Source organism: Haliotis rubra, unplaced genomic scaffold (assembly GCF_003918875.1).
Source record: "Haliotis rubra isolate DU_JTF1 unplaced genomic scaffold, ASM391887v1 Scf1041, whole genome shotgun sequence".
NCBI classification, from domain to species: domain Eukaryota; kingdom Metazoa; phylum Mollusca; class Gastropoda; order Lepetellida; family Haliotidae; genus Haliotis; species Haliotis rubra.
This window is the reverse complement of record NW_025764939.1, coordinates 122,215-140,136: the sequence shown is the minus strand read 5'-3', so window position 1 is coordinate 140,136 and position 17,922 is coordinate 122,215. Positions and strand designations below refer to the sequence as shown.

General features: G+C 39.9%; 1 protein-coding gene across 1 annotated transcript in view; it reads left to right on the top strand.

Annotated features, from left to right (window-relative positions):
• The window catches only part of LOC124274813, a 32,841-nt gene extending 19,127 nt beyond the window's left edge, over positions 1-13,714 (top strand). The window contains exons 13-24 of the mRNA XM_046710190.1: positions 2,021-2,114; positions 3,687-3,824; positions 5,405-6,214; positions 6,499-6,551; positions 7,122-7,385; positions 8,208-8,432; positions 8,986-9,058; positions 9,388-9,531; positions 10,276-10,344; positions 10,746-10,928; positions 11,583-11,777; positions 12,614-13,714. Coding sequence (XP_046566146.1) covers positions 2,021-2,114; positions 3,687-3,824; positions 5,405-6,214; positions 6,499-6,551; positions 7,122-7,385; positions 8,208-8,432; positions 8,986-9,058; positions 9,388-9,531; positions 10,276-10,344; positions 10,746-10,928; positions 11,583-11,777; positions 12,614-12,813 — 2,448 coding nt within the window. The 3' untranslated portion in view covers positions 12,814-13,714. The remainder of the gene's footprint in view (positions 1-2,020; positions 2,115-3,686; positions 3,825-5,404; positions 6,215-6,498; positions 6,552-7,121; positions 7,386-8,207; positions 8,433-8,985; positions 9,059-9,387; positions 9,532-10,275; positions 10,345-10,745; positions 10,929-11,582; positions 11,778-12,613) is intronic.
• The last annotated feature ends 4,208 nt before the right edge of the window (positions 13,715-17,922 follow it).

Here is a 17,922-nt window from a genome sequence, read left to right as displayed (position 1 = left end):
AATTTTCCTTCGCAGAAACGGATAACTGTAAACTCATTTAATGTTTTGATTGTATATTTCTGACAACATCTCCAACTTTACCTGAGCAAAGACATTCCTTCCCAAACTCAGAATGGAACCCAGGAAATGGTCTCAAAAACGCAACCTGATCTCGGAGATGGTACGGTGTTCTCCATGTTTTTCATGCAACTCATGCTGCACGTGCTGTTTACAAGGACCTATAAAATGCACCCCCAAACCTGGTTGAAACATTCACATTACAACGTCAGCAGGATGCCGCGACTCACGGCAGCTCAGAGGAACCATGCGCTAAGAAGACCTGAAGCTGGCCACACTACACAAAGCGTTGCCATTCACTTCCAGGTCAACGTTCGGACCATCTACAGGGTGCAGCAACGTTTCCGGGCCACCAACACCACAAATGATCTACAGTTTGCCCTACAATACCAAAACTGGCGATATATGCAATGGAGAACTGTCCTGTTCACAGATGAGAGTCGGTAATGCGTATCAAGTGCAGACGGCAGAACAAGAATATGGCGACGACGTGGCCAGCGTTACTCAGACCAATGTGTTATGGAAAGAGACTCATAGGGAGATGTTATAGGGTGGAATAGGCCTGAACCAGAGAGTGGGTCCTGTTGTGTTCCAGAACCTTGGTCCAGGGAGAAGAGGCGGCATCACAGCGGTGCGCTACATCGACCAAGCTCTCAGTCCGCACGTCATACCACATTTCGCACGTCACCGGAACATTTTTCAGCATGATACCGCCCGGGCCCATACTGCCAGAGATACACGGGACTTCCTACAGCAAAACGGTGTCAACATTATGCAGTGGCCAGCCCTTAGTCCTGATTTAAACCCAATTGAACATCTTTGGGTTGAAATTCAGAGGAGATTGAATAATGTCATACCAAGGCGGAACACAGCCGATTTATTGCGCCAGGCCTTTCTCAGAGTGTAGTCCAGGTGCCAATGGCCGTCATCAATCGATTGGTGCACTCCATGCATAGACGCTGTGCTGCAGTTATTGCCGCTCGTGGTGGTCACACTAGATACTGAAGTCAAGAGTCTGAATGAACTGCAAACGTTCACGTAATGTCTTGAAATTGTGCCGAGTTATTCATTGATGTGTCAAGATATTGTACACACAAAATGTTCTGATCCACTTATTATGTCCATTTCTGTAATGATTTGATTACAGTGCCTATCTAATTTTGAATTCATACTGACGTATTTTTTGCTGCTGAGTATATAAGCTGCATACAATACCATACTCCCACATCACGCGGTTGTGTGTACCGATCTTGCTGATTAAGTAAACGGTACCCGGTGGGATAAGTCATATAACTGTTATCTTTCCAGGGCCTCACAGTCAGACTGGGTTATCCGTGGTAGCAATGCATTGGCTCCTTGGGCATCCACAAGTGTGTGGATACAGGCGCTTTATATATGTCCATTATTAGGTATACAGCAGTGAGCGAGTGAGTTTCGTTTTACGCCGCTTTTATCCATATTCCGGTACAAAGTCACGGCGGAGGACACCAGAAATAGGCTTCACACATTGTACCCATGTGGGGAATCGAACCTTCGTCTTCAGCGTGATGAGCGAATTGAAGATTCATAACACTAAATTACTCGTGTAATAATTAAAATGTGTTTTAGTCAGCTCATAGTTGATAGGGGGTTGCACCGGGCATTTAGCATGCAATGAAGATTTGTTTACAAACTTGACACCAAAACGTGACGAGCGCTTTAACCATTAGGCTACTAGGCCGCCCCAGGTGTACAGTAACCGATATGGGTAGAATTTCATACATACTCGGATATCATAACATGGGTGTATTTTATGAGACGATGGTCTGCTGTTCCAAATTTAATTATATAAAATACTTGTTAAACTATTTAGAGCAATACCAACGAACTACGAAAGACAGAAACTGTATGGGGGGAGGAATTCATACACTATTGTGTACAGTCTTTTCGAACAGAGCCGTAGACTGTGAATCAGGTTAAATAACTTGGGTACAGTGATACGCTCAATAGGCTGTACAGCCCGACCGCCATTGCTGTAGCAGCGACAATCACAGTAACAGTCTTATGCTGTTGTCGCAGTGAGTAAACAAATACATTTTATATCGCCATAACAAGGAACTGAATTCTTCGGTGCAATCTTAAGAATGTAATGGCGACATTTATGAATTTGGGACCATAATCTCTAATCTTTGCCCATGCAAAATACATTGTCTATTCATTACACAGCGTCAGAAAATAGGACGCTTCGTTTCCTTGGTGATATCGACGATTTTCAGTGTGATCTTATATTTTTCATGACTACTTTGCTTTTCATGAGCAGTGGTATCTGTTCCGTCTGTAATCGAGACATGGTCCTGTTCCCATGATGTGTCATGTTATAAAGAGGCAACATGACAACAGAAACAGTCGTAATAACGAAACCGAAAGTAAAATGTATCGTCACATTATATCATCAAAGTATTGCATTTAAATGTACCTGATCCTCTGCACTGATAATAGTTCGAGGTACTTCCTGTTATCGTGGAGAATATTAGAAGATTTATTTGAAAACACCAGGCAAATGTACCTCTATTCATTGATGAATTTAAGTTTAACCCCTAGTGAAATTACAAAATAATGCTTTTATCGAGACACAATTGTATTTGTCATGCAATATATATATATCGTATTCGTCACAAATAAAACACAAATTCATAACTGTTAACTTCATTTGAACACCGATTAATATTAGTCTAAAACATGTCATACATAAACAGGAAACGATAGAAATAAAACAATAATCAAAGGGAGATAATTCTATGTTAGCATCCAAAATGCAGACCACTAAGCTATGGTAAAAAGCAGCATACATGTAAATGTTAGGCTAGCGATCTAGAACATGGCTAATTGAATGTATCGCAATGAAACAATCATAATGTAATGTTCTCGTCCAAATTGTAAACACAATATAAAACTATGACAATCTGGTGATTAGCGAATCATGCTTCGACATATATTGCATACGTAAATAACATGTATTCCTCGTTCTGGGTGCAATACGGCTGAAATACTGTTTAAGCAAACATTACTTCACTAACTCACACAGTATGACTGAATACCCAACAAAACAATGATTTTTAATAGGTATGAGAGGCGGTGGGACATTTTCTGTTACATAAATCTAATTATCCTCATCTGTATCTAATGAAGTATTACTTTCATCAAGCACTTAGACAAGAGGCTTGACGTTTGATATTCTTTGAAAAATATCCTATTCATGTTTTCGCCAGTGTAAAAAACGCCTGTGTTCATTTTTGAGAAATTCTTGTCATCTAAGAAAATGTCATCTCTTTTAGTGACGCGCATGAATGGATTAACGAGATTAATTAGTGACGCGCATGAATGGATTAACGAGATTCCCACTGTCCCTTCTCTCTCTCCCTTTCCCCCCGACTCTCACTGTTCTGTTAACTGCCATTGACATTAGCTATTGCAGTACAGCAATATAAACAGTGCTAAAAAGACGGTGAGTGGGTTATATGAATACACTTACTAATACGAAATTGAACGTACGGCTAATACCTCTTTTTTATGAAAGCACAAATGGTGTATTTCCTGAAATGAAACTACATTCTATAACATATAACGTACATATATATGTCCTGTGTTAGGTGACACCATGTCTTTGGGTCGCTACATAGACGTGAGTCTGAACCCGATACAGGAAGTTCGGTCCTTCTTCTCTGAAGCTGCTGAAGCTGAGGTGGTGGGAGCCAACAGCAGATTTCTTTTCATACATGACGCGAAAGGTAAGATTTGTTTGTTTGTTTTTGTTTGTTAACGCCGAATATGACAGCAATATGACAGCGGTCACATAAATGGTATGTAGAGATAGAGTTTTGGTGCCTTTGTACAAAGCGATCTTACTGCTAAGATGTTGGTATTACGTACCTCGAAAGGATGCATTAACTTGTTGCGCCTAGTGGCTGCAAGAGTTGAATGGTCTCCATGAAGTTGAGATTGGAAATAATATGTGCCGTTGAGATTGACATCCAATGATCGAGGGAAAAACAAAGCGCTTTGAGCATGCATGTACATGGGATGGACGATAGCGCTATATAAATACCCATATACTGATATTTCCAACACCGACAGACACAGACACAGACTTATGACTATCGTACCGTTTTGGTAATTCTTCAACAACGGCACCATGGGCCAAACAGTCCAATGAGTGACATCATGAGCACCGATCCACGCAGTTTTGACACGATGACATGCATGTCAGAGAGTCTGACTACTCGATCCCGTTAGACAGTTTTATTGAGTGTGTGCGCGTGTGCGTGTGCACGATATTTAGAGGTTATTACAGTTTTCTTTTCGCCAGTCTTATGGTAGTCGAGGGCTGTTATGACCTTCGAAAGGGAAACTGTGATATCATAACCTTTGTATTATATACCTCACCAAGGGGCGCAAACCGAAACATGAGTCAGACAATGACCTTGTTTCATCCGATCCAAATTTTCACGTGTGAAAGTGAAAAGAGACACTACAAACAACTATGGTTACACGAAATTCCAATTCCTTGTTTCATACAAAAATGGTACTGACAAATGAAGTTTAATTTTAAAGTTCGTATTTCTATATTTTATGGTGAGGTTTAGTCAGTATGACCTTAACCCAGACGTCACAGACTGCATCTGTTTGATAAGGTCGTAAAATGATTCCAAATTCACCTGTTATGTGTTCTTTGCGCTCATTCAGTGTATTTTTGTAACGTACAATGTGATTTAATATCAAGTCCGTACTAGATCGCCAAACATTTTTAGCGACCGAACCTTGTTTTGAGATTTCCACGTTTTCCAGATTTCTTCTTGTCAGAGCACGCTGTACGACAGAGCACGCTGCACGACGTGTTTGCAAGGATTAGAGGGAGCGTAGTGTTGCAATATACAAATGATTAGATGTATCAAATAATACTGATTAATATTTACATATCCTGTTGAATGGGTTGGTCTCAAAATTCTGGACTGGTTATTATACTAAGTTGCTCAATAGGACCCAGTCAGCAGTAAACGAGACTGTTGTTTAATCACTGTATTGACTAGCGAAGATACATAGCTTTCACTAACATCAACAGCGTTCATGTTAGTGAACGCTATGTATCTTAGCTGTTTTGACTAGAACTTAAAATAAACTAGGCCGTATATTAAGTTTTGAGCGTCTGTGTGTATTCATTCCGTACCAGTTTAGTACCCGCCTATACGGCTGATATGGATATTCGGTCCTTGGGCTGATATGGCTGATATATATTTTCGGGCCAGGTGGTCAGTGTGGGTATATCGTTAATACCCTTTCATATTGTGCAATAACATGTATTGTGTTCCAGAAAACCCTCCACTTGAAGCACACACCTACCCTATCCCGCTCTCTCCAGCCCAGATACACTATCTACAAGACAAAACTACAACACAACAAAACATCAAACGGGCTTTAAAGGATAAAAATCTACGCTGCGAGTTTCATTTTGATAAATCCACGGTCACCATCACTACACGGGGAAGGAAGACGGAAAAATATGCTCTTCAGATTATCAAAGAGAGTATATCGGAAACGGATATCTCCTCAGATGAAATCAATAACATGGACGATTGCATGGAAACGCCTGCTGAAGAAGGGTCAAGAGAGGGAGACGGACATGTCCTTGCTGTCAAATATGGCACGACGGTGAAAGTTGTTGGACCACCTGGCATCATACGACGTTTGAATCAATGCTTACAACGGGCCAGGCAGGGACAGGAGGCAGGATCTACAGAATCAGCCGCGACTGAAAATAAAGAAGAATGCATTCCAATGTCACAGGACTGCATGAACTATCTTTCCCAGTATAAATGGGCCCAGTTTGATGAGCTGACGAAACGTCTCACTGGTTTACGCTTGATAAAACACAGAAGTGAAATAAGGGTTAGAGGACCTCCGAAGGAGACTGACGAAGCTGTGGGCATCATTAAAGGTGAAGTTGAGCGTGTCACTAGCTTCACCATAACTCTAGGCCCTGACATAGGCATTCTTGCGGTCGGGAATGTCTCGAAACGTGTAGGTGAAAAGTATAAATGTATCATATCTGCCCAGGAACATTTCGGGCACATGCAGTCTATCCCATCACGGACGCTGGATTCACTCAGTCTAAGTATATCAGGTATGTCAAACCATCTGCGAGTACTGCAGAAAAACATTCGCTAAATATTGCGTCTGTCTGTCTGTTATAACTATGAATACACAATGCCATTTAGAAAGTGGTCAAATGTAACACGTTACATGTGGAGTTACACCGGATAGGACTCAACCCAAAATAGTATTAGAATCTGTAGAATATAGCACGTGTTACATGTTTTTAACTAATACAACCCAAAGTAAGTTACGCGTCTGACAAAAGAAATATCTGAAAAATTTGAATAATCTTTCCAAGTATTTTCTTTTCAGAACAAAAGGCAAGGAAGGTTAGCGTCGTTATGAATGCTCTCGAAAAGCAACAGGTACTCATTCATGTGTTTCTTTCAATTCAGTCATAGGTGAAAACAGTGGAGTAATGCTTTCTTATTCCATAGAATGTTGTATTTCAAGGAATGTTTGAATAATGATGATATTATTACAATATATAGATACATTAATCATACTTATGTTTAACCCGACTTAAATACCAAAGTATGCCTGGAACGACGACATTGGTATGATTTTTCCAAATATTCTGACAGTGGAGTAATTCTTCCTTATTCCATAGAATGTTGTATTTCAAGGAATGTTTGAATAATGATGATATTAATACAATATATAGATACATTAATCATACTTATGTTTAACCCGACTTAAATACCAAAGTATGCCTGGAACGATGACATTGGTATGATTTTTCCCAATATTCTGACAGTCGAGTAATTCTTCCTTATTCCATAGAATGTTATATCTCAAGGAATGTTTGAATAATGATGATATTATTACAATATATAGATACATTAATCATATTATGTTTCACCAGATTTAAATACCAAGCTGTGCCTGGGACTATGGTATTTCTATATTATATACACTATGTTCACAACTTTCAGGCTGATGTTATTGTCAACACCACGAACACAGAGTTGCACCTAGACACAGGGCTCGGAGTGTCAATGTGTATTTCTAAGGCAGCAGGAAGCACCATCACTGATGAGCTGAAGCGAGATTACCCTAACGGCATACAGCATGGCGAAGTGGCCCAGTCTGGGCCCGGCAACATCACAACCTGTAAGGCTATTTATCATGGCGCCCTGCCTCCCTTCCCACCGAAAGACTGTCCAGACTATGAGCAGAAAGAAGAAGAGTGTTTTAAGGTAAATAGCATTTTTGTTCTTGTTGACAACGCCTTTGTGACAGCATTTTTATGCCGTTGGCATTGACATTATCAGAAGCTGAAGAACTGCTGGGACGGCGGGGACAGCCGGTTAAAGCTTTCGCTCTTCACATCAAAGGCCTGGGTTCAGATCTCCACAGGCATACATTGTGTGAAGCCCTTTTCAGTCAGTTTTAATTTTCCTGTGATATCGATCAAGCGTAGTAAACCCAAATTCACTAACTGAGTTAGTCATTTAAAACCGATAGGTATTTCTGGATAATTCCGGAGAGTGCAACCAGAGGTTACATGTGATGCAGTGAAATTAGACATGTAAAATGAAATATACAAAACGGATTCCGTTGCAGAAAAGTAATTGCTGTTGTTTGTGAATATATAAAACTGTACATGGAACTATTAAATGCATATGCAGAGAACGAATCCCTGATCATGACGTATACCTATTGCATGCGCTTATTTTCTTGTAAAATATTATCCTGACTATCACCATCATCATCATCAATACTAATAGATATACTTGTTCAGATTTAAGATCCTCAACGAAATACAGTTTGCAGGAACACATCCGCCATTACCTCTTTCTTGGTACACTGGTACATAACTCAGTCAATCTGTTTCAGTGAATTTTTGCTTCATTATTCATTTGATCCAGAGGATGGTTAAAACACATCATTTTTTATTTTTGCAGCATTATTCATTTTGGTTTTTTTCGAGAGGGTGGTTCAAACACACCTCTTTAGTTTTGCAACATTATCCATTTGATCCAGAGCGTGGCTCAAACACATGTGTTCTATTCATGCAGTGGATGGTATCCCTGGTATTCAACTGTCTCATCAAGGCATCCGAGCAGCGACATACCTCCATTGCCTTCCCTGCTCTTGGAACCGGACTCCTGAATTACCCAGTCCAACACGTCGTCCAGCTGATGTATAAAGCTATAAGACTCTTCAACGAGGACAAAGGAACTGGGTCCATTAGTGAGATCATCATCGTGATCTATCCAGAGACTAAGCTCTCAGTCAAACAGGTATTGGGCACTTTTATTGGCACGGTTGGCTATCTCCTTTAAAGTGAAAGTTCCCAAGCATAAAACTAAGATCATGGGTTCGGATCCCAGACGAATCATATGCTTAGTGGTTGGTCAGCACTGTATATATGTAAGTGAGTTTTATCAAGCTGTAAACGTCAAATACATAAGACAAAATTGGCGCAGTGGGATAGTGAGTTTAGTTTTACGCCGCACTCAGCAATATTCCATCTATATGGCGGCTGTCTGTACATAATTGAGTCTTGACCAGACAATCCAGTGATCAACAGCATGAGCATCTATTGGGATACGATGGTGTGTGTCAACCAAGTCAGCGAGTCTGACCCCTCCGATCCCGTCAGTCGCCTCTTATGACAAGTACGGGTTACTGAAGATCAGTTCTAACCCGGATCTTCATGGGTTCGCAGTGAGATAAGTGAAATATTTTTCAAAGCGATGTTAAAGCCAAGCGTTAGGCAACAAATACAACTGTCATATCAACTACTCAAGTTCATGTATTTGATTATATGAAATTGTTCATGTTATGTTTCAGCTGTTTCTAGCTCACCGCCATACATACAAGTTGACGACAAAGCATCTCACAAGCATTCAAGAGTTTCACGAAGGTTCGAAATCGTGTTGGATGAAGATGTAAACACTATCGTTAAATGCAATAAATTACGGTTAGATAACAATATCAATATCAATAATTCAAACAAATATCTTCGCTAGAGAATCTATTAGTAAGAAATGATAGATATATCGTTTTACATGATTACAGAAGCAATGCCCCGGACATGTACAGAATACAGAGTAGATAGTGCTATTGATTCATGTCATGTGTCTCCTGTTTGTAGAGACTTACTTTAAACCTGTTATTTTCATTTACTTCTAGTTTTTGTAGATATACATATAATTTCTGAGGGTAAACTGTGTCTCTCATTTCTATGAATAGAGATGAAAAAGGATCACAAGCGAAAGTGTGAGGTTCGAGTCCACGTGGGTAACACACTATTGCAGGTTGTGAATGCCAACGTTCATGATGCCAGAGACGTCACCGAGGTAGTTCTTGTTCCATGGAATGATAAGGAAATTGAGAGTAAGTACATGGATTGAAGAGTGTAAACTATATATGTCATGTATATACGTATTTATGAAAGTGTTTGAGCTCCATACAAAGTTTATTGAAAATAGATTTATTCTGAATTATTAAAATACATGTTTCAATAAATATATCAGTGAATACATTTCCACGACTTTAAGGTAGTGATTCACGATGACAAAGTACATAGTAATGCACTAGGCGCAATTTGATATTTTCGTGTTTGTTGTTTATGTGAACATCAATAATTGTTATTTGGCTCTTTGGTGCTCAGGAAAAGATACTTTTGTTTAACCGTAATTAACGCCACGTTTTGCTGACAGTCACCGTCTAGTTAGTATGCTGCAAACGGGAGTGGCACAAAATGTTGATGCAGGACATTTATGTTTATCGATACACATCATCAGTGTAGAACCATCATCTACGGCAGTGCAGCAAGACAACCATATTCGTTTGTGCACAGTATTTGTATTGATCGAAACCCAACCTTTTAACCATGGAAGGAAGAAAGTGCCCCCTTTATTATCACTGATTGGTTTGTCTAGTACCGGCTCTATTGTGTTCAGGACACTGTGATATTATGGAATATTGTTGAATGTGACGTGGCAAAACAGTGAAAAAAACACATAAAAATCATAGAAAATGTTGAAGAGGGTATCTTCTGTGAAGTACAACATGCTGCCTATTTCGAGGTACACAGTCAGTATAGAATGCTGGACCTGTGTATGCCCTGTATTCCAGATCCTAAAGACAATCCCAGTCTTATGAGCCTGTTTCCGGACGTGATGGAATGGCAAGGAGACGCTTATGGTTGGTGATGTAAAGTGTTTCGATACTCTGTTGATTGATGAAGAAAATGTCGAGTATTCATTCATTCATTAAATAGTTCGTTCGTTCGTTCCTTTCATTCATTTATCCATCGAACATCCGTTCATCCACCCATCCACCAACCAACCCATTCATTCATTTATTCATTCATTTCTTACGAAAGAATAGAATATATGTTATAATGGAATTACCACAACATTCTTATATTTAAGGATTATGAACTATATTGCGACAGTTGTTAAATTTCTCTGTCTTATCAGTATATTTTGTTATTTTGTGTTTCTATTGCTCTAAATTAAATTGAAGTAATTACAACTGTATTATAATAAATAAATGATACATGTTATAGTGTATGCATTTTAATACGTTCTATATATTTACAGTGTCTGAGCTTAACGAGACCATGTGTGCCCTGGACAGCACCAGTCTCACAAATATGACGCTGGTACACTCATACATCAGGGAGAACCAAGTAGACGTGGCTAGTGAGGCTATTGCACAGGGAATAAGGAGCGCTACTGACAAACTGAGGTGCTACACCGTCACCATACCAATCGTTCCTTCAGGTAAGGATGGCTACATCCACAAAAACATTTTATTCTGTATCCGATCGAATAATTCAGTTTCGTTCATGACTTCAACGCCTGTTCCATAAGAAAATGTCAGAAGTGTCAGTGCACATTGCATAGCACTAGTATTGTCATTCTTCTATCTTGTTATGTGTGTATGCATGCTTCATTGGATAGCGTTAGTATTTTTTCATCTTACCTGTTTGGATGTACCCATGCTTCATTGGCCAAAGTAAGAAACATTTCTAGAACTGAATGTGAGAGTCGATATTCATTGGATAGCGCTGGTATTTTTTCATCTTACCTGTTTGGATGCATGCATGCTTCTTCTTGGCCAAAGTAAGAAATTTATTTAGAACTGAATGTGAGAGTCGATATTCATTGGATAGCGCTGGTATATTTTCATCTTACCTGTATGGATACATGCATGCTTCTTCTTGGCCAAAGTAAGAAAGATATTTAGAACTGAATGTGAGAGTCGATATTCATTGGATAGCGCTGGTATTTTTCCATCTAACCTGTATGGATGCATGCATGCTTCTAGGGAAAAGTAAGAAACATTTTTAGAACTGAATGTGAGAGTCGATATTCATTGCATAGCCCTGGTATTGTCGTTCATCTAACGTGTTTGGTTTGTATGCATGATTCTAGCCATGATGGGGAAAAAACCAAATGCTGCTGCTCGATTGGTTCACGCCGGGGTGAAGAAGGCAAGCGACTGTGTTCACGTTGTCACAGTCATCATTCCTGATGTCCACACATTTTCACAATTTGCCACCAAACTAGCAGAGCTATGCAAGGGCGAGTTACAAGTTCGTGCAGACATCGACAGGTCGCCAGTTGCAGGTATGGATATCTTCAGAACATTTTGAATTCTTTTTAATGAAATATGTAATGTTCATGGTATAGCTTTGGTTTATTGGTATACCAGACATGGCGTGGTTTGTTTGTTGTTTAACGCTGCACTCAGCAATATCCCAGCTATATGGCAGCGGTCTGTAAATTATCGAATCTGGACCAGAAAATCCAGTGATCAACATCGTGAGCATCAACGTTAATCAACCAAGTCAGCGAGCCTTAAAACCCAACCCCATTAGCTTAGTCGCCTCTTACAACAAGCATGGGTTGCTGAAGACCAATTCTGAACCAGATCTAAAGGATTAGAGGGAGATCAACCCCTCGTGGAACAGTGGCTACCTGATAAATATCTAGGCCACCCTACCACACCACAGGTAGATAAGACACAAGTCCACAAAAAAGCCTCGAATCTCTTTTTGCCCCAATATGTTTACAACCATTCTCCTGCAAATTGTCCCACCCCAAAACTATAGTATGACATCAATCATCGCTACACATACAATAGTGAAACCTTGATGTATTTTGAGTATTTATGAAGTGGACATCATAGTTCAGTAACCCATGCTTGTCATAAGAGGCGACTAACGGGATCGGGTGGACAGGCTCGCTGACTTGGTTGACACATGTCATCGGTTCCCAATATTGCGCAGATCGATGCTCATGTTGTTGATCACTGGATTGTCTGGCCCAGACTCGATTATTTACAGACCGCCGCCATATAGCTTGGACATTGCTGAGTGCGGCATAAAACTAAACTCACTCACTCATTCACTCACTCTGTGCACAGGACTGAATTATTCCAAAACATTTATGATTCTCCCCAGATGACCTATGGAAGGGAACCTATGCAGAAAAGGCCCACCAGTCCCAGGTTAGCCGTCTCTCAACGAGAGTTGTGACGATTGACCAGTTTCAATACACCATCACTTCCGACTCTGATGACACCAACCGGAATGCTGCCGAGGAATTTAAGATGGAGCTTACCAAAGATATACCTTCTCACAGTTACATTAAGTTCAATTGAGAAGTTATCTCTCCAAGACACAGAGGAGAAAAGTGTGGCTTTCAAACTCGTGCGACAAGTCCTTGTCAACGTGATTTTATTTCAGTATTGCAGAAATGTAACAATATTATGTTGCATTTACATTTATTCCTGATAATGAATAGTTTCCGTGTGAAACAATATGCTACCACTCTAAACTGGCGAGCAGAAGAAAGTATAACGAGCATTATTATTTTATGTCTTAATTGAAAAATGAATGACACTTGTTAAGTCAAATGTGAATGACACTATGTCTATTTAACCATCACTCACTCCGACCGCGGGCGGTGGGGTAGCCTAGTGGTTAAAGCGTTTTCGATTCCCCACATGGGTACAATGTGTGAAGCCCATTTCTGGTGTCCCCTGCCGTGATATTGCTGGAATATTGCTAAACGCGGCGTAAAACCATACTCACTCACTCACTCCGGCCGCAGTTTGTTAAAGGGAAACTGTGTGTTGGGTAGTTATGATTGTATAAAAATATGTTGTTCAGAGAATACGGGGGTAAATATGAACTTACAATGATTGAAATGTAAATTTGTGAAGAAAAAAGGTTGCTGGTTTTTTTCAGAAAGGTTGTCTGGGATACCCATCGGCAGTTTTGTTTTATGCGAAGGCACTCTCTTCAATTCTTAAATGTTTCAAACCAAATTATTTTTTCCATGAAATATTCTTTGCTTGCTGAGTAAACGATATTACAGATTTTTCGGATATATAGTACACGCATCTATATTCCTTCGTTTAGGTGTATATGTATTGCAATTCTGGGACTATAGTCAATCAACCAGCACGTGTCAACAAGAAACTGAACAAAGCAAAAGGCATACCCCGGGGAACCCATCGTCTTGCTTCAGACGTCATGTTTACACCATGTTTGTGTTGACGGAGAATTGTTGCAAATGTGTACCAATATGTTCTTGTCTGATTGCCTGTGGTTAGACAAATATGATTCAAAATACAGAAGTGTACAACACCGTACAGTTTGTTGTTTACAATAGTGTACATTACAGTACACAGTTTATTGTCCAGTGTACAATATTGTACATTGTGTTATCCAGTGAACAATAGTGTAGGATACCATACATTGTGGTGTTGTCCAGTGTACAATATTGTACATTGTGTTATCCAGTGAACAATAGTGTACGATACCATACACTGTGGTGTTGTCCAGTGTACAATAGTGTACAATATTGTACATTGTGTTATCCAGTGAACAATAGTGTAGGATACCATACATTGTGGTGTTGTCCAGTGTACAATATTGTACATTGTGTTATCCAGTGAACAATAGTGTACGATACCATACACTGTGGTGTTGTCCAGTGTACAATAGTGTACAATATTGTACATTGTGTTATCCAGTGAAAAATAGTGTAGGATACCATACATTGTGGTGTTGTCCAGTGCACAATATTGTACACTGTGTTATCCAGTGAAAAATAGTGTAGGATACCATACATTGTGGTGTTGTCCAGTGCACAATATTGTACATTGTGTTATCCAGTGAAAAATAGTGTAGGGTACCATACATTGTGGTGTTGTCCAGTGTACAATATTGTACATTGTGGTGTAATCCAGTGAACAATAGTGTACAATACCGCACAAAGTTGTGTTGTTCATTCTTACAATAGTGTACAATACAATTTTTTTAATCTATGGTAGGTACTCAAAGTTTTGACAGTTCACACGGTTAAATTGCTAGCATGTTATCGTCAGCTAGCAGGAGGAGTACAAAAGGTCAGATAGTTCGGAATTTGTTGTCTCCCCTCATGACCGTATCCAAAATAATGTTCACTTCAATGTGGCCAAGGTCTAAATTATCACACTACAAATCTGTGCCATATCATGCTTATGAAAACAATCGTTTTTAACACTAAGTGCTAAAGAAGTATCAACTTATAATTACAAATATGAAGCCTATTGAAAGCAAAAATGCGATAGATGTAGCAATATGAAAGCAATTGTTTAAACCCTTGTTCAACACTGTATGTTTGATAATAAAGCAAGATGTACTCCATGTTTTATTTCATGTTATTATTGAGTAGTTTGGGCTGTTGGGTAGATTTGGTGGCTGACACGACTGTGCTATCTCTTCATGCAGCTTATGTATGTCCTATGAGATGACTTAACGTCAAGGATGGGTTAGCCTAGTGGTTTGCGCGTCCGCTCGTGACGCTGAACACCAGGGTTCGACACCCCACATGGGTACAAAGTGTGCAGCCCATTTCTGGTGACCCCCGCATTGATATGCCTGGAACATTAGCTAAGAGGAGTGTAAAACCATACTCACACACCCACTCACACACTAACTTAACGTCAGGCTCGGTGACTTTGTGTATGGCATGCCACTATATCCAAATGGCGTTTAACGTTTCTCATAACACCAACCACTACTTGTACTGGTAAATGACGTAACTGAAGGCTTGAAAAATAGTAGAGGATTGACCATGTATGTAGAGACACTCATGGTCCCGCATTATCAATTAGCATTAGTCAAGTGTTATGTACATACAAGCGAGGAAACTTACTCTTTGTTAACTTTTTGTTTCAATTTTGAAATTGACACGTAACAATTATTTGAAGTGCCCCTTCTGCATCAGCCACATTTGATTCTCCATTTTCTACAGATGTTGCCCTTTCATTTTCGTCTTCACATTGTTTTTATCTCAAAAATAGGTATCTTAAAAATACCTCAGTTTGTGTATAATGATAGTCATTTGCCATATATAAGTCCAGACATTATTACCCCCAGTCAATGGATCAATATGCACTACAACCCATGCTGCATGTTAGGCGCTAAAAGGTTAACAGTCGTGCGACCATCCACCGGGTACCCATACACTGCTGGGTGGATAGAAGTAATTTTGAAAGTCACTTGCCTAAGGCGTGGCCACATGCGTTACATGTGCTTTGTTGTGGGTCAGGAATAGAGTCCCACAAACTCTCAGGAGGTTACCCATCGAAGGAGTCTGCGCGACTAGCGTGGCTTAACTTCAATAGATTTGTGACCTGTGCTCATGAGGGAAACGCACCACAACAACATTAATATGTGCATAATAATTGTGTAAGCATGTAGATAACTGCATGCTCTTGATTTTAATCATTACATGTACATATGTACTTGATGAAAATGTAAAAGGTTTAAAAACATATATGTATAATCAGCCGTTCACGGCCTGAACTGAAATACAGAACGTTTCTGTTCCGACGACCGTAGCCCCCACCGCCTCCTGCGTCTCCTCAACAGATCGTATTCATGTGCTACTTTGATAACATTCCAGGGCATGTCATGCACATTTGTATACACGCATAAAGCTCGTCAGTCGTGCAGTGTATCAATTTCTATACACCGCGGATTTAACACTACAAAAGGTTTATCGGTGTTTCACACAACCAATGTCCTAATATCAGCCGTGTAAACATTCAGCTGAGTGGAACTTCAGCAAATGTGCTACTATATACCACAATATTTCAATACACAACTTAACCCGTGAAGGTCCGGGTTAGAATATTGTCTTCAGTAACCCCTGCTTGTCGTAAGAGGCGACTAACGGGATCGGGTGGTCAGGCTCGCTGGCTTGGTTGACACATGTCATCGGTTCCCAATGGCGCAGATCGATGTTCATGCTGTTGATCACTGGATTGTCTGGTCAAGACTTATTTACAGACCGCCGCCATATAGCTGCAATATTGCCGAGTGTGGCGTACAACTAAACTCACTCACTCACTCAATACGCAACTTCCTGCATGAGGAATTCCTTTAATCCCCATGTGTCACTGGACGTTTACGTGCAATGTGACGTGCTTGCAATTGTTCAGACGTTTATAACTTCTCTGAAACCCACGAACCTTTATGTACTGACAAAGGATCATAAACGGGATTAATTTCAATTGGTTTTCAAAGACTACTTACGGAGTTGAATTTAACCAGCAAACACAATTCCAAACAGAACATCAAGCATGGAACAATAGAGGGAACAATAGAGCCAAAAGGAGATTTTGTTTCTGTCAAAATGTCTGTAATCGGTGCCCAGACAATAAGAATATATAATAATGATCATAATTTAATAGTAATAATCTATTTATAAAGCGCCTAATATCCACCATCGAGATGCTCAGTGGCATCAATATACGTCAATATACACCCATAGTATCTTCTCATCAGCTTTCAGCACTTATGTTTCAGTAAAATACAATTTATTGATGTATTTTTATCTTTGAAATGCTTCAGTCCCGAATCAAGTTTCCTTTACAAAGACGCTTCTAGGATATTAGGATCTTTGTTCTGTACTCATAGCTACCCCTGTCCTTAACCTCCATGAAAACATATCATGTTACATATTTAAGCTTGTCTGTAGATTGTATTCAGTTTGAAGTATGGACCGATATACGCTTCTATTGAATATTTAAGTTCTGCTTCAATAGGGACTTCTCAAGCGAGGACGGCGGAATAGCCATGTGGATAATGTCTTCGCTCGTCACACGAAACTCGGGTTCTATTCCCCATACAATGTGTGAAGCCCATTTCTAGCATAGGCGGATCCAGTGTGTGGGTGGGGAGGGGAGGGAGGAGCGCAACCACCCCACCCCTTTTTGCCCTGAAAGTGTATTAAATGACCATTGAAACTCGGGTGAATATGCAGTGTGCACCCATCCTTTTCTCAATAGTGTGCGCCCCACCTTTCTCAAAAGCTGTATCCGTCCCTGTGTCCCTGTCTAGTGTCCCACGCCGTGATATTGCTGGTACATTAATTTGCTAAAAGCGGTAGTAAAACTAAACTCAGTCACTAACTCAAGCGCACGTTGTCTCGCCTAGTTAAATGTACGAGTGTGTATTCAATCTCACACTAGCAATCTCCCTGTCATTCGACATAGGTACTCCCAGTAAATAAGAACAACCATCTGGTCATACGCTAAGGGTCATGAGCTTGGTCTTTAGGTCGAACCATACTCATTCAATGTGCACCATTTAAAATAATGTTTAAAACACAACTTTAAACAAGTTACAAATGCCAACAAATAGAACGATATTCTTGCGGTGTGACCAAGCAATTTATTGCACTGAATTGATCTTTCTCTTTTATAGCTGTT